This window comes from Oryzias latipes, chromosome 14 (assembly GCF_053564925.1).
Source record: "Oryzias latipes strain Hd-rR chromosome 14, Olatipes_Hd-rR_3.1".
Taxonomy (NCBI): Eukaryota; Metazoa; Chordata; class Actinopteri; order Beloniformes; family Adrianichthyidae; genus Oryzias; species Oryzias latipes.
Genome location: NC_136250.1, coordinates 31,160,212 through 31,186,576, shown reverse-complemented (window position 1 = coordinate 31,186,576; position 26,365 = coordinate 31,160,212). Strand labels below are relative to the sequence as shown.

The 26,365-nt window shown below is 48.5% G+C and overlaps 1 protein-coding gene across 12 annotated transcripts in view; it reads right to left on the bottom strand.

Moving 5' to 3' along the window:
• Window positions 1-8,055: 8,055 nt before the first annotated feature.
• Window positions 8,056-26,365, bottom strand: part of sgcd (sarcoglycan, delta (dystrophin-associated glycoprotein)) — a 198,129-nt gene continuing 179,819 nt past the window's right edge. For all 12 annotated transcript variants that reach the window (XM_078930898.1, XM_078930892.1, XM_078930893.1 and 9 more), the window contains 3 exons: window positions 20,242-20,314; window positions 13,277-13,400; window positions 8,056-10,089 (listed from right to left, as the gene is read on the bottom strand). In XM_078930898.1, the coding sequence (XP_078787024.1) occupies window positions 9,904-10,089; window positions 13,277-13,400; window positions 20,242-20,314 (383 nt within the window). In that variant the 3' untranslated portion in view covers window positions 8,056-9,903. The remainder of the gene's footprint in view (window positions 10,090-13,276; window positions 13,401-20,241; window positions 20,315-26,365) is intronic.

The following is a 26,365-nucleotide window of genomic DNA, read 5'->3' as shown; positions in this document are numbered from 1 at the left end:
GGTGGAAAACGCTCTAAAAGAGCGGCAGAGGTCGGCTCCCCGCTCCCACTCTGCCAAGCCCCATCGTTTGGCCCGACCAGTCAAAAAGCTCAGGGCAAATGCCACCTTGCTCTGCTCGGAGGGAAACTCGTCGGGATTGAAGTCGAAGTGAAGGCGGCAGGAGGTGATGAAGGCCCGGCAGTCCTCAGCTGTTCCGTCGAAGGGCTCGGGACGACCCAGTCGGGTTTGACGGAGCGAAGACGGAGACGGGGGAACATGTTCCAGCCTGGAGAGGCGATCATGGAGTTGTTGCATACCGGACATGAAACCCCGCATCTCCCGCGCCAGGACAGACAGCTCCTCACCGGCGGCTGAGCCTCCAACAGCGGATGATCCAGGTAGGTCCCCAAGATGCGAACTTCCTGCTGGGTCGGTCATGGTCGCAGCGTAATGTTACGGCTCGTAACCGAAAAACCCAAACGCAGGAAGGACTCGAAACCAACTGTAGTGTAGTCAAAAGATTTACTCGAAAACTCGAGGAAACAATCATCAGAGATACTGAACAAACAGGACGCTGCGACACTGAAAACAACAAGGACAGAAACTTAAATACCAAACACATAATCAGGAAACTGAAAACAGCTGAGAGGACAGGTGAACACACAGAGGGAGGAGGAGGAGGGTGCAGCTGCCAGCTGATCCATGACACACCTGTTCTGGTCCAGGCGTTCTCCTTCTGCAGCGACGGCCATGTGATGTGAAGACGGATGACCTCAGAACTGTCTTTTCCTCCCGTCATCCCTCAGAAATGAATCAGCTCAGCAGGAACATCAGCATTTTCCGTCTCTGCTTTAGTCTCAGCACCGAGGGTCAGACATGGAGGGACGAGTCCGCATCTCCAGGAAACCTTCAACCAACAAACATCCTCTGCAAACGAGAAGTGAGACGGTCTTGAAGTGTCAGGAAACGGAATCTGAGGAACAGCCGTTCAGTGTAGCATCAAGCTAATGCCGCTGAGAACTAGCATGTTGATGGAAGTCCTGTAGGTCAGCAGGTCACCTCTGAAGGTCTTCTCCACGCTGGAATGTGGATCCAGTCTGCCATGTTCTCAGAACTCAGAACCTGATCACCAGGGCCGGGATTTCAGAGACGGACCGTTTCCTCAGCAGTTTTCAGATTCCTGGTGTCCCATGAAGCACCTTGGCGATTCTGGACTCCTCCCTCCGTCACGGTGCAGACTGACCTTAACCAGAGTCTGGATTATCACCGGCCTGCTGGCTTTTTGGTCATCACTGATGTGGACGCCGTGTTTTTCCACGGGTTCCTGCTCTTCAGACAAGGATGGACGAGGAGACACCAGGAGGAAGGAGGTGCAACCGAGACGGAGCTGGAGTCTGAACTGGGTTCATTCAAGGAACTGCAGACAAAACTGGTTCTGGATGAGTAACAAGTCCCGACAGATGTTTTATTTAAATCTCTGATTCTACAGAGAATTCCTCCGTCTTTGCTGGATTTCAACTTTTGTTAAGAAAACTTTCTTATTGTAAATATTTGAGCCTTTTCTCCGTTTAAAGCCTGTGTTTGTATCTGATCAGACGGATCGACGTCACATTTATCATCAAGACTTAAAAACGTGAATTACAACAGCAAGCTGGAAGAATGCCTTTTTATTCTGGCATCCCTGAAAACTCCATGAACGGCAGTTTCAGACTGACGATGAAGAGGAGGAGATGCGGTCAGAAACAGAAGAACACGGCGGCTGAAGAACGGCTTGGCCGGTGGTCATGAAGGGCTGAACGGTTGGGACGTATTTTCCTCCAAAAGTTCTGAGTCTAAAACTAAGACTCACTCTCTGCTGCCGTAAACCCAACGGAGCTCAAACCGTTCCTCTCACCGCCATCTTCCTCGTTTTTCACAAAACCCAGAACAGAAGAACAAAAACGGACACAATCTGGAAGAATTCCACGCCGGAGACATGGAGAGAAAGCAAAGACCTGGATGAGCGTTCCCAGACGAGGAGGATGTCTGTACATGCAGAGTCCGTGAGCGTCCTTCACTTTGCATTCTAGTATCAAAATCTCTCACTGATTTACATAAAAAAGGTTCTCCAAAAGAGCTGCATTTCTCCCCCGTCATGGTTACGCCGCTGTGTTTACATTATTTACACCAATAGAAAAGCTCGTTTGTCTCGTGTTTACATCAGTTCAAAAACCAAATACATCAGGAGGTTGAAGGTGAAATCTCTGCCGACAGCAACAGGAGGCAACTTCCTGACTGAAAATGTTGTTAGAAACCGTCCCAGCTGAAAATAAAGATTTTCTTTTTTACAGGTTTGTGTTCCGGGATTTTCTGCATCAGCTGGAACTTTCCCTCCATTTTCCTCTCTGTGTTTGTGTCGACCTCAGATAACCTGCAGGAATCCGTCTGTGCGCTTCTAGACGTTACCGGAATGGAGACCAGGGCTTTGGTTTGGACGTTGTGACTCCTTTGACTCCTGAAGCTGCTAGTTTATCAGAACCAAAGCGCTTCCTGATGATCCGTTCTGATCAGGCCGGGTCACTGAACCAGAACTTCAGCCAAAGTTTCTTCTGCTTCTTAACAAACGGGTTTGTGTGTCAAAACCTTTAAAGAGAGGAGGAGGAGAACCAAAGACAGGAGGAGGAGGAGAACCATAGAGAGGAGGAGGAGAACCAAAGAGAGGAGGAGGAGGAAAACCAAAGAGAGGAGGAGGAGAACCAAAGAGAGGAGGAGGAGAACCAAAGAGAGGAGGAGGAGGAGAACCAAAGAGAGGAGGAGGAGGAGAACCAAAGAGAGGAGGAGGAGGAGAACCATAGAGAGGAGGAGGAGAACCAAAGAGAGGAGGAGGAGAACCATAGAGAGGAGGAGGAGGAGAACCATAGAGAGGAGGAGGAGAACCAAAGAGAGGAGGAGGAGGAGAACCATAGAGAGGAGGAGGAGAACCACAGGGAGGAGGAGGAGAACCAAAGAGAGGAGGAGGAGAACCATAGGGAGGAGAAGGAGAACCAAAGAGAGGAGGAGGAGAACCAAAGAGAGGAGGAGGAGAACCAAAGAGAGGAGGAGGAGGAGAACCATAGAGAGGAGGAGGAGAACCAAAGAGAGGAGGAGGAGGAGAACCATAGAGAGGAGGAGGAGAACCAAAGAGAGGAGGAGGAGAACCATAGAGAGGAGGAGGAGAACCAAAGAGAGGAGGAGGAGGAGAACCATAGAGAGGAGGAGGAGAACCACAGGGAGGAGGAGGAGAACCAAAGAGAGGAGGAGGAGGAGAACCAAAGAGAGGAGGAGGAGAACCATAGAGAGGAGGAGGAGGAGAACCATAGAGAGGAGGAGGAGGAGAACCAAAGAGAGGAGGAGGAGGAGAACCATAGAGAGGAGGAGGAGGAGAACCAAAGAGAGGAGGAGGAGGAGAACCAAAGAGAGGAGGAGGAGAACCATAGAGAGGAGGAGGAGGAGAACCATAGAGAGGAGGAGGAGGAGAACCAAAGAGAGGAGGAGGAGGAGAACCATAGAGAGGAGGAGGAGAACCAAAGAGAGGAGGAGGAGAACCAAAGAGAGGAGGAGGAGAACCATAGACAGGAGGAGTAGAACCAAAGAGAGGAGGAGGAGAACCAAAGAGAGGAGGAGGAGAACCAAAGAGAGGAGGAGGAGGAGAACCATAGAGAGGAGGAGGAGGAGAACCAAAGAGAGGAGGAGGAAGAGAACCAAAGAGAGGAGGAGGAGAACCATAGAGAGGAGGAGGAGAACCAAAGAGAGGAGGAGGAGGAGAACCATAGAGAGGAGGAGGAGAACCAAAGAGAGGAGGAGGAGAACCATAGAGAGGAGGAGGAGGAGAACCATAGAGAGGAGGAGGAGAACCACAGGGAGGAGGAGGAGAACCAAAGAGAGGAGGAGGAGGAGAACCAAAGAGAGGAGGAGGAGAACCATAGAGAGGAGGAGGAGGAGAACCATAGAGAGGAGGAGGAGGAGAACCAAAGAGAGGAGGAGGAGGAGAACCATAGAGAGGAGGAGGAGGAGAACCAAAGAGAGGAGGAGGAGAACCAAAGAGAGGAGGAGGAGAACCATAGAGAGGAGGAGGAGGAGAACCATAGAGAGGAGGAGGAGGAGAACCAAAGAGAGGAGGAGGAGGAGGAGAACCATAGAGAGGAGGAGGAGGAGAACCAAAGAGAGGAGGAGGAGGAGAACCAAAGAGAGGAGGAGGAGAACCATAGAGAGGAGGAGGAGGAGAACCATAGAGAGGAGGAGGAGGAGAACCAAAGAGAGGAGGAGGAGGAGAACCATAGAGAGGAGGAGGAGAACCAAAGAGAGGAGGAGGAGAACCAAAGAGAGGAGGAGGAGAACCATAGACAGGAGGAGTAGAACCAAAGAGAGGAGGAGGAGAACCAAAGAGAGGAGGAGGAGAACCAAAGAGAGGAGGAAGAGAACCATAGAGAGGAGGAGGAGGAGAACCATAGAGAGGAGGAGGAGAACCAAAGAGAGGAGGAGGAGAACCAAAGAGAGGAGGAGGAGAACCAAAGAGAGGAGGAGGAGGAGAACCAAAGAGAGGAGGAGGAGGAGAACCATAGAGAGGAGGAGGAGAACCATAGAGAGGAGGAGGAGGAAAACCAAAGAGAGGAGGAGGAGAACCAAAGAGAGGAGGAGGAGAACCAAAGAGAGGAGGAGGAGGAGAACCAAAGAGAGGAGGAGGAGGAGAACCAAAGAGAGGAGGAGGAGAACCAAAGAGAGGAGGAGGAGGAGAACCAAAGAGAGGAGGAGGAGAACCATAGAGAGGAGGAGGAGGAGAACCATAGAGAGGAGGAGGAGGAGAACCAAAGAGAGGAGGAGGAGGAGAACCATAGAGAGGAGGAGGAGGAGAACCAAAGAGAGGAGGAGGAGAACCAAAGAGAGGAGGAGGAGAACCATAGAGAGGAGGAGGAGGAGAACCATAGAGAGGAGGAGGAGAACCACAGGGAGGAGGAGGAGAACCATAGAGAGGAGGAGGAGAACCACAGGGAGGAGGAGGAGAACCAAAGAGAGGAGGAGGAGGAGAACCAAAGAGAGGAGGAGGAGAACCATAGAGAGGAGGAGGAGGAGAACCATAGAGAGGAGGAGGAGGAGAACCAAAGAGAGGAGGAGGAGGAGAACCATAGAGAGGAGGAGGAGGAGAACCAAAGAGAGGAGGAGGAGGAGAACCAAAGAGAGGAGGAGGAGAACCATAGAGAGGAGGAGGAGGAGAACCATAGAGAGGAGGAGGAGGAGAACCAAAGAGAGGAGGAGGAGGAGAACCATAGAGAGGAGGAGGAGAACCAAAGAGAGGAGGAGGAGAACCAAAGAGAGGAGGAGGAGAACCATAGACAGGAGGAGTAGAACCAAAGAGAGGAGGAGGAGAACCAAAGAGAGGAGGAAGAGAACCATAGAGAGGAGGAGGAGGAGAACCATAGAGAGGAGGAGGAGAACCAAAGAGAGGAGGAGGAGGAGAACCAAAGAGAGGAGGAGGAGGAGAACCATAGAGAGGAGGAGGAGAACCATAGAGAGGAGGAGGAGAACCAAAGAGAGGAGGAGGAGAACCATAGACAGTGATGAAAGTCAGGCAAGGAAAAAATCCCTGAACTTTTCTTTGAGCGATATGGCGGGCACAGAGCGAAATTTTGGAAAAATACGTGGTCTTAGATGCATTCTGGTGCATTCTGGCAGCTAGTTATTCACTTCTTTATCAAGAAACTAAGACTAATTGGAGCATCATGATTTGTCATTCAAACCCCTAGTTTGACTCTCCATTAAGGACTTGCTGGTCCTAAAAAAGAATTTGGAAAATTGCTCAAAGTAACACAATCCTACAATCTACGCTTTTCCTTAAAGCTGCAAAACATACAATTGCTAAAATATAGTAACATCAAAGCCCCAAATGGCAAAAAGAACACCAGTAACTATGATATTCTATGAAAATACCTCAGTTATTTATACATTATTTCTGCTTTAGAAATGACTGATGTACAACATCCACTTGCACTGTTTTCTCAAACTATAATTACATCAAAATATGGGATCTGCTTTAAACTATAATTCTATAACATAATACATCAATTCTTTAACACCAATACTAAGTAATCTGGGAAATATCAAAACAAACATACAAACTAAGCTAAACATTGTAAACATTATTTTTTAAGGGAGTGCGGGTCCAAACCATCAAATACTTATAATTAATGTTAACTATACTGAACTAAATCATGGTAATTAGGAAATACAAATAAATTAGATAGAGAAATGTATTCAAAATAAAAACTGAAACTCAAAACTAAAATTGAAATTATTTCAAAATGTGGTTTTGAGATTATTTTACACAAAAAAGTATTTGACCTACACTACCTTAAAAATCTTTTTTTTTTTTTCCAGCCAAGACCACTTCAATTTGTTTTTTATCGTCTTCTCACAACTGAGGTCGTGACCACGCTCAATAATGACGATGCCTGCCATTATTTTAACACAAATTTGATCGCAAACTCTTCAGATGTGTTTGTGAAAGTTTAGCGTGGGTCCGCCAGTTTTGGTCTCTAGGGAAGCGAGTCACGCTGACCACGTGGTGCAGACAGAGCCAATCAGACCCGTCGACGCATCCGAAAGCAACTAAAACGTCCCGTCATTGGTCAATTAGGCCGGGAAGACGAAAGATGGCCACGACCATAGAGGAAGCGATCTGCGGAGAAATATAGAAAATAAAGCTAAAATTAGCTTATTTCAGACCATTTTCTAATCCGGAAAGCGATTTGTCCGTAGAGATCAGGTCTTTATTTCCCGGAAAGTACGTTCGGTTTGCTCAAAAACCCGGATTTCCGGGAATTCCCGGAAGACTTTCATCACTGCATAGAGAGGAGGAGGAGAACCAAAGAGAGGAGGAGGAGGAGAACCATAGAGAGGAGGCGGAGAACCACAGGGAGGAGGAGGAGAACCAAAGAGAGGAGGAGGAGAACCATAGAGAGGAGGAGGAGAACCAAAGAGAGGAGGAGGAGAACCAAAGAGAGGAGGAGGAGAACCATAGAGAGGAGGAGGAGGAGAACCAAAGAGAGGAGGAGGAGGAGAACCAAAGAGAGGAGGAGGAGGAGAACCATAGAGAGGAGGAGTAGAACCAAAGAGAGGAGGAGGAGAACCATAGAGAGGAGGAGGAGGAGAACCAAAGAGAGGAGGAGGAGAACCATAGAGAGGAGGAAGAGGAGAACCAAAGAGAGGAGGAGGAGAACCATAGAGAGGAGTAGGAGAACCAAAGAGAGGAGGAGGAGAACCATAGAGAGGAGGAGGAGGAGAACCAAAGAGAGGAGGAGGAGAACCATAGAGAGGAGGAGGAGGAGAACCAAAGAGAGGAGGAGGAGGAGAACCATAGAGAGGAGGAGGAGGAGAACCATAGAGAGGAGTAGGAGAACCAAAGAGAGGAGGAGGAGAACCATAGAGAGGAGGAGGAGGAGAACCAAAGAGAGGAGGAGGAGAACCATAGAGAGGAGGAGGAGGAGAACCAAAGAGAGGAGGAGGAGGAGAACCATAGAGAGGAGGAGGAGAACCAAAGAGAGGAGGAAGAGGAGAACCAAAGAGAGGAGGAGGAGAACCATAGAGGCACACATGAATCTGAAGCAGGAACTGTGAGCAAACAGAGGAACCTGAACTGCTGCTGGACATTTTCTTGAAGGAACTTTGGCTGAAACTGGAGTCAGATTATCGTCTATTGGCATTTTTTTAACGGCCAGAACTTTGGATGTTTCCTGCAACTCCTGGTGACGTGGAAACTGACATGACTGGCGTGACAGGCGGACGCCTCTCTAACATTTGCAGAAGATGGGAGCAAAGCTGCACGCCGGGCGGGAAAAGGAAAACATTTCTGAAACTTCCTCCTGCAGCAGCCTGACGGCACCAGAGGCGGTTTGGTGCTGGAGAACAGAAACGCCGTGAAGCCAGACGGCGTCTGGCTGCAGGTTTCAGAGGTAACTGTCACAGACACAAAGGTGTGCAGGTTTCTAACCTGGAAACATTTGAGCCGACTGATGTGTAAAAAAGGTCAACATGCATAGATCGTAGACAGATGGACCACAGGAGCACGGGATGAGACATCTTCATCTTCAGACATCACTGCATACCACAAACAGTGGGTGATGACTAACAGAAAGCGCCGGCGGGTGTCCCCTCCCTCTGTGGGCGGGGACAGAGGCCGCTGAAGGTCTTTGCATTCACAGGAGGCGGAGTCTGATGAAGGCCAACTCAAAGCAGATGGCGGTGACGGCTGGACGCCAAAGGAGTCCATGTGATGTGCTTCTTATTCTTGCCACGAGTGCATCGACGTAAGGCACAGGTCCCCCCCCCAACAGAGCGGCCCGCCTGATTCCAGGTTTCAGAACCAGAAACAAACAAGGTGAACACCCCGCCTCCTTTTCCTGACGGGGCGTGGCGCCAAATGAGACGTCTGCGATCTGATGGACGTTCATGAGACTAGAGTGTCGTCTGCACCATGACTCATCACTTCCTTTCAGAACCGATAAAAGCAGAAAACGACGTTTGAGCTTCGAAACCTGAAGACTTTTTCTGCAAACGGATCTTTGATGTTCTGGAGTTTAGAGGAACTCAGACGTCGGACTTCTAAACCTGCAGAGGTTCAGTCGGAACCAAACATGCGGATGGACGACACCAGGACCAACAGCCGGGGCCAAAAACCGAGCAGGAAGCAGAAGCCCAACAGGAAACCTGTTCAGAAGGCCCCTCCCAGCTGTGAGGGACCGTTAGCGTTAGCTGATCTCCGTTTTCAGCGGGATTCTGATGTTAACTGTGTTTTCTAGAGGGACAGCTGCATCACCTCTCCAGGTAGAACAGGTAACTTGAACCTGCAAACACCTCATGACTCCACCCAACCTCAAAGCAAAATCATGCTGCATTCACTGTACCTGGGAAATAGCAACTCCAGAATTTATTTAGCTAGTTTTGTTTCATTGTTAGCTTCAGTGACTAAACGTTAACATTTTACTGAGCTGAGATTTCAGGATTTGCCGTTTTTCTAAAGTTTGGATCTGGATCAGGAAGTCTGACTCTATGCTGATGACATCTTCCTACATTTCCTTTAAATCCTTAATGTCAACCTTGCAAATGCATATAGAACATTTTTTAACTATGTGATTGACATTAGAGTCTCCATGATGGTTGAAGAAGGTTGAAAAAGCATCGCTTCATTAGTCTGTTAGGCTTCATGACTAAAACCAAACCAACAAACGGTGGTCAGGTGGAGCCACAGGTGAGTAAATACAGGTTAGTTTGATTTAAACGACCTGAATGCCTGATAACAGGCAGCAGTTTGTGACATTTTCTCTGTAAAAATGTTTTAAAGGTTGTTTGTTGTCTTAGAGGTCAGACAATGACGTGTTTTAAGAATAACTACGGTCAGAAAAGTTAGAATTTCTTTAAAAGGTTTAATCTTGAGGTCTATAAAAGGCTGAAGGCTTTGTTGAACTACAGCTGTAAATTCCTTTAGGGCCTGAATGCATCACGTTTTTTCTGGCGTGTTTGACTCCGAGAACCCCTTCAAAATGTTCTGATCCGACTGACACCAGCTACGGTTCATGGACTGCAGTTGGTTTGAAATGAGCTTCCAAATAGAAGGAGGTGTTGACGATGGAGGCAGGAGAACCAGGAGCCGTTGCCATGGTGATCACCTTGCTGGTTCTGGTTCTGAAGAGGGGAACAGATCAGTATGTGTGGATAAATCTCTGCCATTTGTGTGTTGGTTCCAGCGGACGGGAACCGTCTCCACGTCAAACAGCTGCTGCAGTCCTGCGTTTGCGTGGAAGTGTTGGCGCCAGCCTGCAGCGGGAATCCAGAAGGTCTGAGCGTGAGCGTCTGGAAGGGTTAGCGTCCAGCTCTGGCGGTCTCCGTGGGAATCCGTTCAGATTCGGAGCGGTCCTAGAGGCAGACGTTGTTGTTGATCTGGCAGGTGGATCCGGTACCGGCCTGGGACAGAAAAAGCCTCCCGTTGGGGCAAACGCAAACCTCGTAGACAGTCTGCCTGGTCCCTGAAGACAAGGATCCGGTGGAGGCCTTTCCCTCCGGCAGCCTCAGCAGGCGGATCCACTGAGCGTCCAGAGCGATCTGCATGGGGAACAGAGAACAGCAACGTCACCAACGGGGGAACGAACCTTTAGGAACGCTCGCGCTGATATACAATAATGAACCCGCGGTTCCTCTGCCGCCGTCCTTTCTGCCCCCTCCTGGAGAAACTCACCTGCTTCAGGTAACCAGAGACACCAACCACACAGTAAAGGCTAGGGTTGGAAGAACTGAGAGAGGGAGTCCAGAGACGGTTCCCATGGTTACTGAGATGTTTTCAAAGCTCAGCTGTTTAGATGAACTTCAGTCAAAGACGGAACGTTTCTGACAAGAACGCCAGGTAAAATCAGGACAAACTGTTCATTTGTCTGTGAAGTGAAACCAGATCAGCAGAAACTTAGATCTGTGGAGGCACTATTATGGTGTGGGCTGGCTTTGGGTCTTTTTCTTTGAAGAGAAGTTCTGGTATGTTCTTGTAGCGGCTCAGGTGTTTTTCTACAGAGAACCAGGTTTGTTCTCAGTGTAACTTCCCGAAAAACTACTGATGGTTGGAAGATGATCTGGAGTCAGATGTAGACGTACTTCGGCTCAGACCATTTATGTGAAGTTCTGAAGGAACCACAGCCGCCTGTCCTCCAGGTTCTGACGTGTGAGAACGTTTCTGTGATGGAACTCCTTTGCTGTCATGAATGTAACCTGACACTCTGGTGATGTACCTGTCGGTTCTCATCACCTGCATCTGTGCGGCTGATGGGGGGGGGGGCATCAGCCCTGAGGGAACTGCATGATGGTGGTTCCCTCCTGCACGGGGAACCGCAGGAACAGACTCAAATTGGATTCATTTTGTCGCCATAAAGCAGAAATAGAAAAAAAGAGCAGAAAAACTGCAGACTCCAGAGAAAAAAACAGCAGAGCATCCCATAATTCATTTTTGGTCTCCTCCCTAATTTCACAGAAACCCCCCCTCCCCATGGGGGCTGATGCAGGAGCAGAACTCCTGCTGCCTCTGGGAGGAGCAGCTCTTCAGCCAGAGGAGGGTAAAAGAGCAATTACAGGCGCCTCTGGGGGTCTCAGCAGGAACTGACCTAGAACCTTTTTAAAGCATCTGACCCCCTGGACAGCTGCCCCCCTCCCCAGGAGGAGAGGGGCAGGCCACAGACCAGCAAAACCTGCTCCAAAAGAGGAGGGGGTGGAGCTTCCCGGAGGTCTGGCTTATTCCTCGAGATGAAAACTTCACCCCTAAAGATGCTGGAAGAAGCGAGGAATGGGCTTCACCTGTCAGACACCTGAGCTCCAACGCTGACGTCTGATTGGTCCACTGCAGAGACAACAAGGCGGAGCTTCAACAGACATTTTACAGAATCTGAAGGAAAGTCCAGATTGGAGTCGTGAACGAGGCAGCAGCTGACCCAAATGCAGAGTGGCAGTGATCCGCACTGAGCATGTGCAGACAGACTTCCTGTCCACACAGAAGCCGTGTCCTCAGGACTGCTGATGAGGACCACAGCTGGTTCTGATCCGGTTGGCGTGTCTGTGGCGTCTAACAGCAGAACGGCTCTGTCCCTGCTGCTGCGGCGTCCGGATCAAGACGGCGAGCTTGGCTGTAAGTCGGAGTTTGACTAATAGACATCTGCAGCACTAATGGAGGGTGAGTAATTATTGGCTCCGCCCCCACATTTCATTTCTGACCACACGGCCATGAATCCACGAGGAGACGGCGAGCAGGCGAGGCTGCGACGATGATTTAATTACACCTAGGTGGGTTGGGGGTCACCTTCACCCCCCCAGCCCATCAGCCGTCGTTATTAACGGAGGAAGTAGTTTTATTTTGAAATCCTCTACTGGCTCTAACAGCAATGACACGTCAGACTGGGGGAGGGAAATCTGTTTATCTGCACCCCCCACCGCCATATTTGGACTGATGGGGGGGGGGCAGGAGAGAGAAAGAGGAGGAAAAGACGGAGAATGAGTGCAGTTCAAGAAGGAAAAAAAGGAGGTTCTGCTGAGCGACATGACGCCGACCCGTCTGCAGAATGTGGGCGGGACCAAGCTGTAGGGGGGTGCAGTGAGGAGTTTTCTCATCACCAGAAAGCTGTTCTGTCTGGACTCCTTCATTTACATACATTTCTCCTCAGAATTGGACCCTTCAGTCTCTTTGAAAACTCACCAGAACCAGAACTTGACAAACCTTTAATTAGTGTTCAAGATAAAAGATGGATTTTTCAGCAAAACTCCAAAAACCACCAAACCTCCTCACAGACCTCACCAAAATGGCGGCCTAAATGTTAACCTTTGTCAGATGCCCCGCCCCCTTACGGGGGTCCGGTTCTGCTGGAGGATTCTTCTTAGCCTTCCATCACCGTTGGCTTGGATTAAAAACCTGCCATGTCATCTGTACATCAGTAAAGGGGTGGCCGTGGTGCAGCGGTCGGCCCCTGATCTGAAGATTGCAGGTTGGATGTCCGCCTTGCCCGACAGGTGTTGAAGTGTCCTTGGGCAAGACACTGAACCCCACAGTGGAAGGAAGGCGCCAGTGTTCGTCCATACAGCAGAGCCGCCATCAGTGTGTGACTGTGTGTGACTGTAAAGCGCTTTGGGCCTTCAAGGAAGGTAGAAAGCCTTTTACACGTATGCGCCATTTACCATACAGATAAAATGGTTTTATTGGAATAATCCGGATTAAATCAGATTATATTGATCAGTTCATGAAGCTCTGACTGATAGAAAACTGTAGACTGAAGCTTTTCCAAATTCCTCACAATTGCAGAAAGTCTTGGTTTAAACTCATGTAAGCTGTTGCCATGGCAACCACCACCAATCCGTGGAGGAGACAACATTTTCCTTCGCAGCGCAAACATGATTCACGTTGTTCTAAATCTGTCCTCCAGATCTTGACCTCTGACCTTGATTCTCGTCCAATAGGAGGCGTTACATGCAGAATAAACTCAGACTCCCTCTGGTTCGAAGAAAACCAACTCCCAGATTGCAGGAAGGAATGATGGATCAATAATGTTCTGAAATCTGGGACCTTATCAGCTGAATGAAGGTCCACTTCAGATCATTTAAACCCCTCACTCCGCTGATTACCTGTACTTATGGTAGCCATGGCAACGGAGGGCAGGAAGCCCCTAAAGTACCAAAGTACAGTGGTGTTTTTGGCTGGTTCTATTCAGTGAGGAGAACAAGCTTTGGGTTCTGCTGTGTTCCGTCTTCTGGACGTACGGCTCACCTCTCCGTCTTTGGACTCCAGCCGCAGCTCGTTCCTGCAGATGGCCCGGATGTCTCCGGCTTCCGCCTGGATCTCCACCCCTTTGGGAGCCTCCATCAGCAGGGAGCGGGTGGGAGACTCCAGCCTGGGAAAACACAGCTGTGTCAGTGGAAACCGCACATAAACTCGGATGCATCCCAGCCCGTTTCAGGAGAACCTTTCCCAGCAGCCTGCAGGGATATGAGATGGATCAGAACATCCCGGAAAGTTCTCCCTGAGACTGCAAGATTCAGAAACAACCGAAGCTCTGAGCTCTTCACCATTTACACACCATCAGAACTGGCACCAACCGGCCGCCTGGCAAAACACCACACACCTGATGCTCCTGTGCTGTTGTCACGGTAACAGCACACAGTTAAGGGCTGGCAAGCTTCACTACTGTGTGCAACAACAGCTCACATTTTATCACCAAAGCGTTGGACCGAAGCCTTTAAATTCTGTCGGGATTATTGCTGCATTTAGAACCAAAGTCAGAATTTATGGGACTAACCATAACCCAAACACAAAAACTACCCAACACAAAAACTACCCGACGCAAAAACTACCCGACGCAAAAACTACCCGACGCAAAAACTACCCAACACAAAAACTACCCAACACAAAAACTACCCGACGCAAAAACTACCCGACGCAAAAACTACCCGACGCAAAAACTACCCGACGCAAAAACTACCCAACACAAAAACTACCCAACACAAAAGCTGCCCGACGCAAAAACTACCCAACACAAAAACTACCCAACACAAAAGCTGCCCGACGCAAAAACTACCCAACACAAAAACTACCCAACACAAAAGCTGCCCGACGCAAAAACTACCCAACACAAAAACTACCCAACACAAAAACTACCCGACGCAAAAACTACCCAACACAAAAACTACCCAACACAAAAGCTGCCCGCCGCAAAAACTACCCAACACAAAAACTACCCGAAGCAAAAACTACCCAACACAAAAACTACCCAACACAAAAGCTGCCCGCCGCAAAAACTACCCAACACAAAAACTACCCAACACAAAAACTACCCGAAGCAAAAACTACCCAACACAAAAACTACCCAACACAAAAGCTGCCCGACGCAAAAACTACCCAACACAAAAGCTGCCCGACGCAAAAACTACCCAACACAAAAACTACCCAACACAAAAGCTGCCCAACGCAAAAACTACCCAACACAAAAACTACCCAACACAAAAGCTGCCCGACGCAAAAACTACCCAACACAAAAACTTCCCCAACACAAAAACTACCCGACGCAAAAACTACCCAACACAAAAACTACCCAACACAAAAGCTGCCCGACGCAAAAACTACCCAACACAAAAACTACCCAACACAAAAACTACCCAACACAAAAGCTGCCCGCCGCAAAAACTACCCAACACAAAAACTACCCAACACAAAAACTACCCGACGCAAAAACTACCCAACACAAAAACTACCCAACACAAAAGCTGCCCGACGCAAAAACTACCCAACACAAAAGCTGCCCGACGCAAAAACTACCCAACACAAAAGCTGCCCGACGCAAAAACTACCCAACACAAAAACTACCCAACACAAAAGCTGCCCGACGCAAAAACTACCCAACACAAAAACTACCCAACACAAAAACTACCCGACGCAAAAACTACCCAACACAAAAACTACCCAACACAAAAGCTGCCCGCCGCAAAAACTACCCAACACAAAAACTACCCGAAGCAAAAACTACCCAACACAAAAACTACCCAACACAAAAGCTGCCCGACGCAAAAACTACCCAACGCAAAAACTACCCAACACAAAAACTACCCGACGCAAAAACTACCCGACGCAAAAACTACCCAACACAAAAACTACCCAACACAAAAACTTCCCCAACACAAAAACTACCCGACGCAAAAACTACCCGAACACAAAAACTACCCGAGACAAAAACTTCCCCAACACAAAAACTACCCGACGCAAAAACTACCCAACACAAAAACTACCCAACACAAAAACTTCCCGACGCAAAAACTACCCAACACAAAAACTACCCAACACAAAAGCTGCCCGACGCAAAAACTACCCAACACAAAAACTACCCGACGCAAAAACTACCCGACGCAAAAACTACCCGACGCAAAAACTACCCGACACAAAAACTACCCGACGCAAAAACTACCCGAACACAAAAACTACCCAACACAAAAACTGCCCGACACAAAAACTACCCAACACAAAAACTACCCAACACAAAAACCTCCCGACGCAAAAACTACCCAACACAAAAACTTCCCCAACACAAAAACTACCCGACGCAAAAACTACCCAACACAAAAACTACCCAACACAAAAACCTCCCGACGCAAAAACTACCCAACACAAAAACTACCCAACACAAAAACTACCCAACACAAAAACTTCCCGACGCAAAAACTACACAACACAAAAACTGCCCGACACAAAAACTACCCAACACAAAAACAACCCGAGACAAAAACTTCCCCAACACAAAAACTACCCGACCCAAAAACTACCCGAACACAAAAACTACCCGAGACAAAAACTTCCCCAACACAAAAACTACCCGACGCAAAAACTACCCAACACAAAAACTACCCAACACAAAAACTTCCCGACGCAAAAACTACCCAACACAAAAACTACCCAACACAAAAGCTGCCCGACGCAAAAACTATCCAACGCAAAAACTACCCAACACAAAAACTACCTGACGCAAAAACTACCCAACACAAAAACTACCCGAGACAAAAACTTCCCCAACACAAAAACTACCCGACGCAAAAACTACCCGAACACAAAAACTACCCGAGACAAAAACTTCCCCAACACAAAAACTACCCGACGCAAAAACTACCCAACACAAAAACTACCCAACACAAAATCTTCCCGACGCAAAAACTACCCAACACAAAAACTACCCAACACAAAAGCTGCCCGACGCAAAAACTACCCAACACAAAAACTACCCAACACAAAAACTGCCCGACACAAAAACTACCCAACACAAAAACAACCCGACGCAAAAACTAAGTAACGCAAAAACGACCCGACACAAAAACTCCCTAACGCAAAAACAACCCGACGCAAAAACTAAGTAACGCAAAAACTACCCAACACAAAAACTACCCAACACAAAAACTACCCAACACAAAAGCTGCCCGCCGCAAAAACTACCCAACACAAAAACTACCCAACACAAAAACTACCCGACGCAAAAACTACCCAACACAAAAACTACCCAACACAAAAGCTGCCCGACGCAAAAACTACCCAACACAAAAACTACCCGACGCAAAAACTACCCGACGCAAAAACTACCCGACGCAAAAACTACCCGACACAAAAACTACCCGACGCAAAAACTACCCGAACACAAAAACTACCCGAGACAAAAACTTCCCCAACACAAAAACTACCCGACGCAAAAACTACCCAACACAAAAACTACCCAACACAAAAACCTCCCGACGCAAAAACTACCCAACACAAAAACTACCCAACACAAAAACTACCCAACACAAAAACTTCCCGACGCAAAAACTACACAACACAAAAACTACCCAACACAAAAACTGCCCGACACAAAAACTACCCAACACAAAAACAACCCGAGACAAAAACTTCCCCAACACAAAAACTACCCGACCCAAAAACTACCCGAACACAAAAACTACCCGAGACAAAAACTTCCCCAACACAAAAACTACCCGACGCAAAAACTACCCAACACAAAAACTACCCAACACAAAAACTTCCCGACGCAAAAACTACCCAACACAAAAACTACCCAACACAAAAGCTGCCCGACGCAAAAACTATCCAACGCAAAAACTACCCAACACAAAAACTACCTGACGCAAAAACTACCCAACACAAAAACTACCCGAGACAAAAACTTCCCCAACACAAAAACTACCCGACGCAAAAACTACCCGAACACAAAAACTACCCGAGACAAAAACTTCCCCAACACAAAAACTACCCGACGCAAAAACTACCCAACACAAAAACTACCCAACACAAAATCTTCCCGACGCAAAAACTACCCAACACAAAAACTACCCAACACAAAAGCTGCCCGACGCAAAAACTACCCAACACAAAAACTACCCAACACAAAAACTGCCCGACACAAAAACTACCCAACACAAAAACAACCCGACGCAAAAACTAAGTAACGCAAAAACGACCCGACACAAAAACTCCCTAACGCAAAAACAACCCGACGCAAAAACTAAGTAACGCAAAAACGACCCGACACAAAAAATCCCTAACTTTTAAAAAGCAGCTAAAAACATATCTTTTTAAAATAGCTTTTTCTTAATTTATTTTTAACATGTGTTTTTACTGTGTTTTACTGTTGTTTTATCGTGTTGTACTGTGAAGCACTTTGTGATTTTTATCTGGAAAGGTGCTATACAAATAAAGTTATTATTATTATTATTATTATTAACGCAAAAACTCCCTAACGCAAAAACTACCCGACGCAAAAACTAAGTAACGCAAAAATTACCTGACGCAAAAACTACCCGACATGCACTTAAGACAAATTACAAAGAAAAGGACGACCACAGAGAATAAATATTCATTCTGTAATTCTTTCATTTCACTTAATCCTAATAAAACCCAAAAGTTACTTTAGTTTAACTTCAGGCGTAAATAATTTCACTTTTAAACAAAAGGTAAAACTGTTTTTTTATTTTCAGGATCAGACAAGGAGGAACAGAGGAGTATTGGGATCATCACCATGAATGGACAAAGATCTCTCTAGTGGTTTTCAAAGTAAAACTCCTCCCCTTTGACCTCCTGACCTCAGCCCTTTGAGGGGGGCAGATATTGATTCCAGTGGACTGTGTGATTGGGTCCGTCTGTAGCAGGTCATTATTAACACTAAGCCTGTTTGCGACCCTCTGGTGTCTCATCAGAACCGGGCCTTCGTCTTCCTGTCTTCCAGTCCGGCCTCTTCACAGTTACTTTCATGTTGTGGTAGCTAGGAAGTCGTTTCTAGGGGTTCCTAATTTAATGGTTTATGTTGAATCTCATCTGGGGGAGGAGGGGGGGGCTGTGGATGTTGGCAGAGGCTCAGAGGTGTTTTTATCGTCTAAGTACAGAAATAAAGGGGCTGCGTCTCACCATCACTCCTTCTTAAAGCCCCCCCCCGCCATGCTCCTTGGGGGTCTGGTGATGAAATCTCTGCGTCTCTCCTTTGTTTTATTTTTACAAGCTCACAAATTGAAGCGGCGTCTTGTTCTCATGTTGGGATCCACAGAAGGCGGCGGCGCCGCTCTGCGTCTTCCTCTTGTTGTTTATCACATTCATCACCTTTCTGCTGGCGTTTCTTCGCCGTCATTCCTGTTTCTTTTAACGACTGCCACAATCTCATTTCCTCTCAGAGATCAACACCCCCCCCCCCCCCCCCATATCCTCCGTTGGCGCTGGAATTCAGCAGGTCGTCGTCACGGCTGAAGTCCACTGACGGTGGAGGTGAGCTTTGACCTTAAGGTCAACAGTGCTGAGGGTTAAGGGCCAACGCGGAGTTGAGACGTGTCAAGAGACTTCTCAGAATACAGACAAGAGGGGGAGGGGGGTGAAGATGAATGGGGCTGTAAAAGTTAGAGATAGCAGGGAGGGGGGGCAGAAGATTGAGTAAAGCTTTCCGTAACTTCCAGCAGAGGACGATGAAGCTGCAGATATCAGACCGGCCTTCTAAAGAATCAGCTGAGAAGCCCCCCCCACTGAGTCAGCATCTGGTGGCGAGCAGAAATACCGTGACGCGTCTGCAGACGACCTGCAGTGCTCATCACGTTCCCTTCGTCCGTTTTCTTCGTCTGCTCCTCCTCCTCCTCCTTCGTCGTGACATAAGACAGGTTTTCGGTCACGTCTGTTTTAGTTCTGATGAAGCTTTCAGGCTCCGCCCAGAAATAAAATGATGAGTTTATCCTCACAAAAAAAGCATTTCTTTATTTTATAGAAAGAAAAAAACCTCAAGTCGTGTTTGATTACTTTTTTACGTACGGGGGGGTGTTGTTAAATGCACTGTATGGACAGACCCCCCCAGCCTAACAATGGAACCTTCCAGCTGAACCATTTCCGTCTCCGTGTGAAGGAGGCCGGTTCTGCTGGGTCCTGCAGACGGTTTCTGAAGACAGACAAACGGACTGGGGGGGGGGGGGGGGGGAGTCTTCTTCTGCCAAAGATAAACTTATTGATCATCTTCCACAGATCGCTGGCAGAGTAGCCACAGAAAAGAGGCATTGATCCCTGTTCTCTCTGTCAGGGGCAAGCCTCTCTGCCTCCTGGGGGGTCGAGGCGTCAAGATGCTGAGTTTGTAATTGGAGGGACGCCCCCCCCCCCGGATACATGGACCTTAAGCAGAAAACTGCAAAAGTCAATTCTGATCTTTGCCAGGGAGGATTTCATTGAATTAAACAATTCATTGGGCGACAGGGGCTCAGGCGGTTAGCAGGTCAGCCAATGATCGAGGGTCGGCGGTTCGATCCCTGCTCCCCCCAGTCAACTCTTGTTGTGTTTTTTGGTTTAAACGCTCCACCCCCCCTGCCTCCAGCGTGGCCCCGCTGGTGTGTAAATGTGTATGAATGATCCCGGTGATGGTCAGAGGCGCCGTACTGGCAGCCCCGCCCCCATCAGTCTGCCCCAGCTGTGGTACATCAGTAGCTACCATCACCAAGTATGATTGAATGATGGACACACTGGAGGAACTGGAAAAGCAGATAACTCTAATCCATTATTTTTATTATTAAGCAGAGTTCCTCGTCTCCAAACTAACATGAAGAAATTCAAAGAGAGAAGTGAGACTGCAGGATTTGGACTGTTGGTTCTGAAGAAAACATCCTGGAAACCGTTTTCCTGACAACACTTTTGTCATGTGTGACTCCCCCCTATGAACCCCCCCACAAGAGAGAGGTCACACTCACCGCAGCTCTTTGAATGGCTCCGCCCTCACGTGTGGCGTCTCCACCGATTTACTGAACACTGCACCTTCAGCCCCTGGAATGACAGAAACCGGAGAGAGAAGGGTCAGAACCAGCCGACCCAAACGGCTCTGGTCAGCATTAAGGACCAGAGATCCCAGAGTGACACCATGAAAGCCACATCTAGACCATCGGAGAACATGGATCATTCGTGACAGACCATAACCTAAGTGCTCATCTTTAACCCCAAAGACGCAGAGGGAGGAGCTTCCAACCTGAAGGCTCCAGACTGGAAACGGTTTTCCTCCAGAACCTTTCTGAGTTCTGGAAACGTTCAGCAGACGTGCAGCAGCTGGAGCAGCGTGAGGCGGCGGGGTTGGAGACGTTCTGCTGGTCGATCTTGATCTGAACTCATCTGGAACCGATCACCTATCAATAAAACATTGATCCCTGACCCGCCCCTCTGAATGGAGCTGCTCTCTGATGTATTGTGGGGGAGGGGGGCAGATGCTCCGTCATCAGTCCCTCGCCCTTCTGTCCATGCACGGCACCGCCCACGCCGCAGCTGTTAAGCCGCTCCGCTGCATCAAGTCCTGGCAGCACCAGCTGCAGATCAGCGGCCATGACTAAGCCAGTTTCACAGCAGGTTTGATGCTGACAGGCGTCCAGACACCTGTGGGCAAGCGGCGCGCTCAGACACCACAGCTGGTGGGGCAGCACGCCGCTCAGAGGGAAGGAACTGACACCTCCGCTATCGGACCGTCACATGCGGAGGTTACAGAGACTCAACGATCTCGCAGAACTAGAGGTTGCTGCAGAACAGAAAATCCAAGAGGTTTTTCAGTTCGGGGTCAAAGCCAGGTCAGAGGTCAGACCCCCACAGACATGGTTTCTCCTCCTGGACTGAAGCAGCTGCAGCAGCTTTGGAGGGAAAATTTTCTCTGAACAGATTTCCTCTCAGCCACTGTCTGAAGACGCCGTCAAAAAACTCCCAGCATCCTCAGTAAATCCTGCAAACGTGTTCTCCTTCACGCTTGTTTGTCCGGCTGAACTGCAGGAACAGAAAGTCCTTCCTGTCTGCAAGAATCTGCGCTTCAGGCGCCAAACTCCCAGGTTTTCCAGGAGCCGGCGGTGAAAGCAAACGTTTACATGGTTGTGGATCGATTAGAACCAGAGCGGCAGGATTTGGAGCAAAGTGGAGGGATGTCAGCTTTGAGATGAAACAGGAGCCTGAAATCCCTGCGCTGTGTGGGATTAGAAGAGAAAGCTCCTCGCCGCCTTCCTGACACCATTCTGTCGTTACTGGGCTTTTTACCGGACTGGGAGTCCAATCTTCTATCTGTCCTCATGGCCAAAGGTCGTCGGCACAGGTGCGGCACAGTCTTAATGTGAACTGAATATTACGTTTAAAGCTTTTATTCCCATCAACAGACAAACAAAGGGAAACTCAAAATGCTGCTTATTAGCAGAAGAGAATTGATGCCAAAGAGGATAATCCCAACTGTTTTAGGCATTGACTGCACATGGGAGGTGGACTGAGGGACCCCACCCCCAGGAAGTGGCTCCAGGAAGCCAAAATCCCCCAGACGTAAATGGCGTATACTTATATAGCGCTTTTCTACCTACAAGGCCCAAAGCGCTTTACAGTCACACACACGTTCACGCACTGATGGCGGCTCTGCTGCAGAACACTGGCGCCAAGCTCCCACCAGAGGCAAGCTCTCCGCGGGTGACCGAGCTTCTCACCCTATCTCTAAGGGAGCGCCCCGCCACCCATGGAGGAAGCTCATTTCAGCCGCTTGTGTTCGGGACCTCGTTCTTTCGGTCATGAACCAGAGCTCATGACCATTGGTGAATAATGGAATGAAGATCGAGCGGTAAATTGAGAGTTTTGCTTATTGGCTCAGCTCTCTCTTCAACACAATGGACCGAGACAGCGACCGCATGACTACGGACGCCGCTCCGATCCGCCTGTCAATCTCACGCTCCGGTCTTCCCTCACTCGTGAACAAGACCCCTAGGTATTTAAACTCCTCCACCTGGGGGAGAGACACTCCACCCACCGAGAGATGGCAAACTACTATTTTCAGTTAATCAAGTTATAAACTGACCAATCAGACGCCTCAATGAAAGCATGTGGTCTGACCTTGATTGACAGCATCTCCCGAGCCCGTCTGGCCCCAACATGGCGGCGTTCATAGAGCATAAATGGCGGCTGAACTGACTTCCTTTGGTTGGCTTGAGTGCGGCACCCAAACGTGGTTCCTCACACAAGGACGTACTTCAGAATGCGGCATGGCGGCGTCGCAAGAGACAACAACCAGACCAGGTCCAAACCTGGATCAGACCAGGACCAAACCTGTATCGGACCAAGACCAAATCTGGATCGGACCACGTTCAAACCTGGATCAGACCAGGTCCAAACCTGGATCAGACCAGGACCAAATCTGGGTCAGACCAGGACCAAATCTGGATTCGGAACAAGACCAAATCTGTATCGGACCAGGACCAAATCTGGATTCGGACCAGGACCAAACCTGGATCAGACCAGGACCAAATCTGGATCGGACCAGGACCAAATCTGGATTCGGACCAAGACCAAATCTGGATCGGACCAGGACCAAATCTGGATCAGACCAGGCCCAAACCTGGATCGGACCAGGACCAAACCTGGATCGGAGAGGATTTACCTGGTTATGAGTCTGTGTAACCAGACCGACCTGCTCCATGTTCCACCAGTTTGGTGACATCATTACTTCATCTGTGAGGTTCTGCTTTGTAATGTGGATGGAAAGTCCGAAGAGGCATCTGGACCTTTGGACTGGACTCGGTTCATGGGACCTCCTGGTTCGTCCACCTCTAAGCGGTGAGAGCTGCTCCCTGTGCTCCAGCGTCGGTGGTCCTGTGCTCCTCCTCTGGTCTCCTGATCTCCCGTTCAGTGGATCGGCCCACAGCCTCGGATCGATACCACCCACCAGCGTTTACACAGCACCCCCCCCCCCCACTTAGCTCTTTACCACTCTGCTCTCCAGCTCCCCCCTCCCCCCACACGTTTGCCTCATAAACATGAACAAACCAAAACCTGTGGGATCGATAAAAGCCATCACAGGGTTTTTATTCTGACTTCCTCCTGGAAAATATTTCCTCTCTGAGGATTTTCATCGTGAATTTCTAAAAACAGATTTTCCCTCGTCCCTTTTTCCTCCTTTGTCTGTCCTTCTCACATGGTTTCCCTCCCTCGCCTGTCTACATATGATCTCTCCATCTTGTGTTGGGTCTGCTGCAGGGCCTCCCCAGCAGGACGTCCTGATGTCCAAACTGAACCTGGTTGTGTTGGTATTTCATCTGCTGGTTCAAAACCCTCTAGGTCAGGGTAGGAATGGAAACAAAAGACTTTATCTTAAAGGAATCAAACTACCTTCATTAGTCAGAAATGTATTTTCTAAATACAAAGACTTGTAAAAACGGTTCCTAGCCGATGTCTGTGGACCCGAGTTAACAAGAAGACCAGCTCTAAGCCCAAGGAGCCTCTTTCTTTGGACTTGTGTTTTTGCGGTTCCCATGGCGACATCATGAAAGAGGCAGAGCTGCGAGGATCCGGATTTCAGCTAAATAAATCAGGAGTTTATTTAAGCAAACCTCTGGAGTGTTGGAGGGCTGTCCTCCATCAGAGCATCTCCAGGTTGGTCCTGCTGCTGGACTCAAACTAAAGTCACCGTTTCTTCAGTCAGACTGAATAAAGCTGGAGGCTTGGATCACTCATCCAGGAAGTCACTAAAAACTAAAAGAAAACGTCTCTTTGAAGGATTGCTACCATAACCTGCCAGTCTTAACATGACTTTAGGCTGCTAAAGTCCTAAACCCAAACATCCTTTCCTTCCATCCATCTGATCCTGATCTCTCCATTTCATCACCCTGATAAACGTCCCTCTCCTTCTGTCGTCTTCGCCTCTCTGATTGTTCTTTCTTTCCAGCTTTGTTGCTTCTCTTTGCCATCTTTCTTCCTCCCTTCATATCTTCTCTGCACCGTTGCTTCCTGGAGCGCAGCTACATCCCTCACTTTTCAGCCCCCCCTGTTCTCTTCCATCCATCTTTCTCTCAGCAGTTTGTTTCTTCTTTAATTCTCTGTCTCTTCTCTCCATCATCTCTTTCTGTTCCGTCTCCTGCTTTGTGTTGACTGCCGCTAAAATCAATCAGGAGCTCATGAAGCATGCAGCGGCCTCGCCGCCATTCTCATCTCCGTGAGGCAGAGAAGAACCGGGGAATAAGGGGGTGAAGGGGGGGGGGGGTGAATAACAGAAAGGTCCAGAATGAGGAGAGCAGAGGAAACAAAGGCTACACATTTATAAAATACAACCACCATCTTGGAATTTCAGAGCATCTGTCAGCCGGGAGTTATTTTGTTTATTCAAACAATATCCACCGGCAGCTAGGAATTATGGGTAAATGAGGTAATATACTGTAAAGGCTTGGAGCTGCATTAGAGGGCTGATGGGGAACCTGATGTGCTTTGAGACGAATCTGACCTGATGCAAAAACTCGCCAGAAGCTCATGATGGTCTTTCTCCCAGAATGCACTCTGTTTCCCAGAGTTTCCTGATGGCTGGCCTGTAGCAGTTACGTCCAGAGAACTTCAGCTGTTCCTGCTAAAGTACGTATATGGTTTATATTGAAATGCTGTTGTGGGGTTTTAGTTTGTGTATGTGTGTGTGTGTGTGTGTGTGTGTGTGGGGGGGGGGATCCTCAACCAAGCTGCCATCTTTGGCTCTTTGGTAACTGATGCATTACTTCATCATTTCACTTGCTTCATCATAGAAAGTTTCAGACGAGCTTCTGGTGAAGAAAACGGATGAAAATCTGTTTTTAGGTTGACCACAAAGGAAAAGTGAACTTTTGTCTTTCAACAAGAACACGCGTGGAAACTCCTTAAATCCCAGTTTCCCTTTATTCACTGGGCTGTTTCTTCTTCCAATACATCATAGTTTATGCCAGAAGATTGCATTGAATGCAAAGGCCACAGAAAACTGCAAGAGCAGCAAGAGCGAGGAGCTGGCCTGAATCCAGCCTGCTCTGTTTACGGATGATAAAAGCCTCACTCAGCCCGCTCAGCCGTAATGAATGATCCATTCTGCACAGACAAACCGAGCAGCAACACCACAACCTTCCACCGCACAATAATAAGAAAGGAAACGTCCACGCTGGAAAATCACTTGGAGCGCGGCTGCATCTGCATGAATCAGCAGTGGCTGGATCTAGAGCAGAGAAGGAGGACGCAGGGAAAACATTTCCGCGCCGCGGCTTTAAATCCAATGTTCAAAATGGTTTGACGGAAAAACACGTTTTCAGATCAGACACCTCAGCTTTCTCTGCCAGGCTGAAAAAGGAGCGCCGACTGCTGTTCTGAAACACCGGACGGGTCCGAGCCTTTGGTCATGTCACCTTCACGCTCATCTGGAGCATCCAAGATGGCGGCTCGCACTGGACTTCCTGCTGCATTTTGATTTAACGAGTTTTTCAATTAGCTCCTCATAAAAGACAAAGACAGGACGAGAAATATCTGAATTCTCTGGTCCATTTCTTTCTCCTACAGAACTTCTCCAGGGTTCTGAACGGGGATGTGATCATGGAGACGAAGGAGAAGAAAACCACAGCTAACTGCTAATGCTAGCTAACAAACGGGAGCGTCAGACTTGTTTTTATTTAATTATTTCTGAGCGACCTTTAGTGTCTGACTCTTTTTTTTATTTTTTATAAGATTTATCTGTGCTTTTCCAGTCACCCAAAGCGCTTACATTGTGTCCATTATTCAGTCACTCCTCATTCATACATGGTGACGGTAAGCTACGGTTGTAGCCACAGCTGCCCTGGGGCAGACTGACAGAGGCGTGGCTGCCAGTTCGCGCCTACGGCCCCTCTGACCATCACCGGGATCATTCATACACATTCACACACCAGTGGAGACACACTGGAGGCAAGGAGGGTGAAGTGTCTTACCAAAGGACAAAACCACAGTTGGCTGGGGGGAGTGGGATCAAACTGCCGACCCTTCGATCATTGGACGACCCGCTCAACCGCCCGAGCCACTGCCGCCCTCTCCTGTTGTCCACTTCACCCTCCAACCACTAGT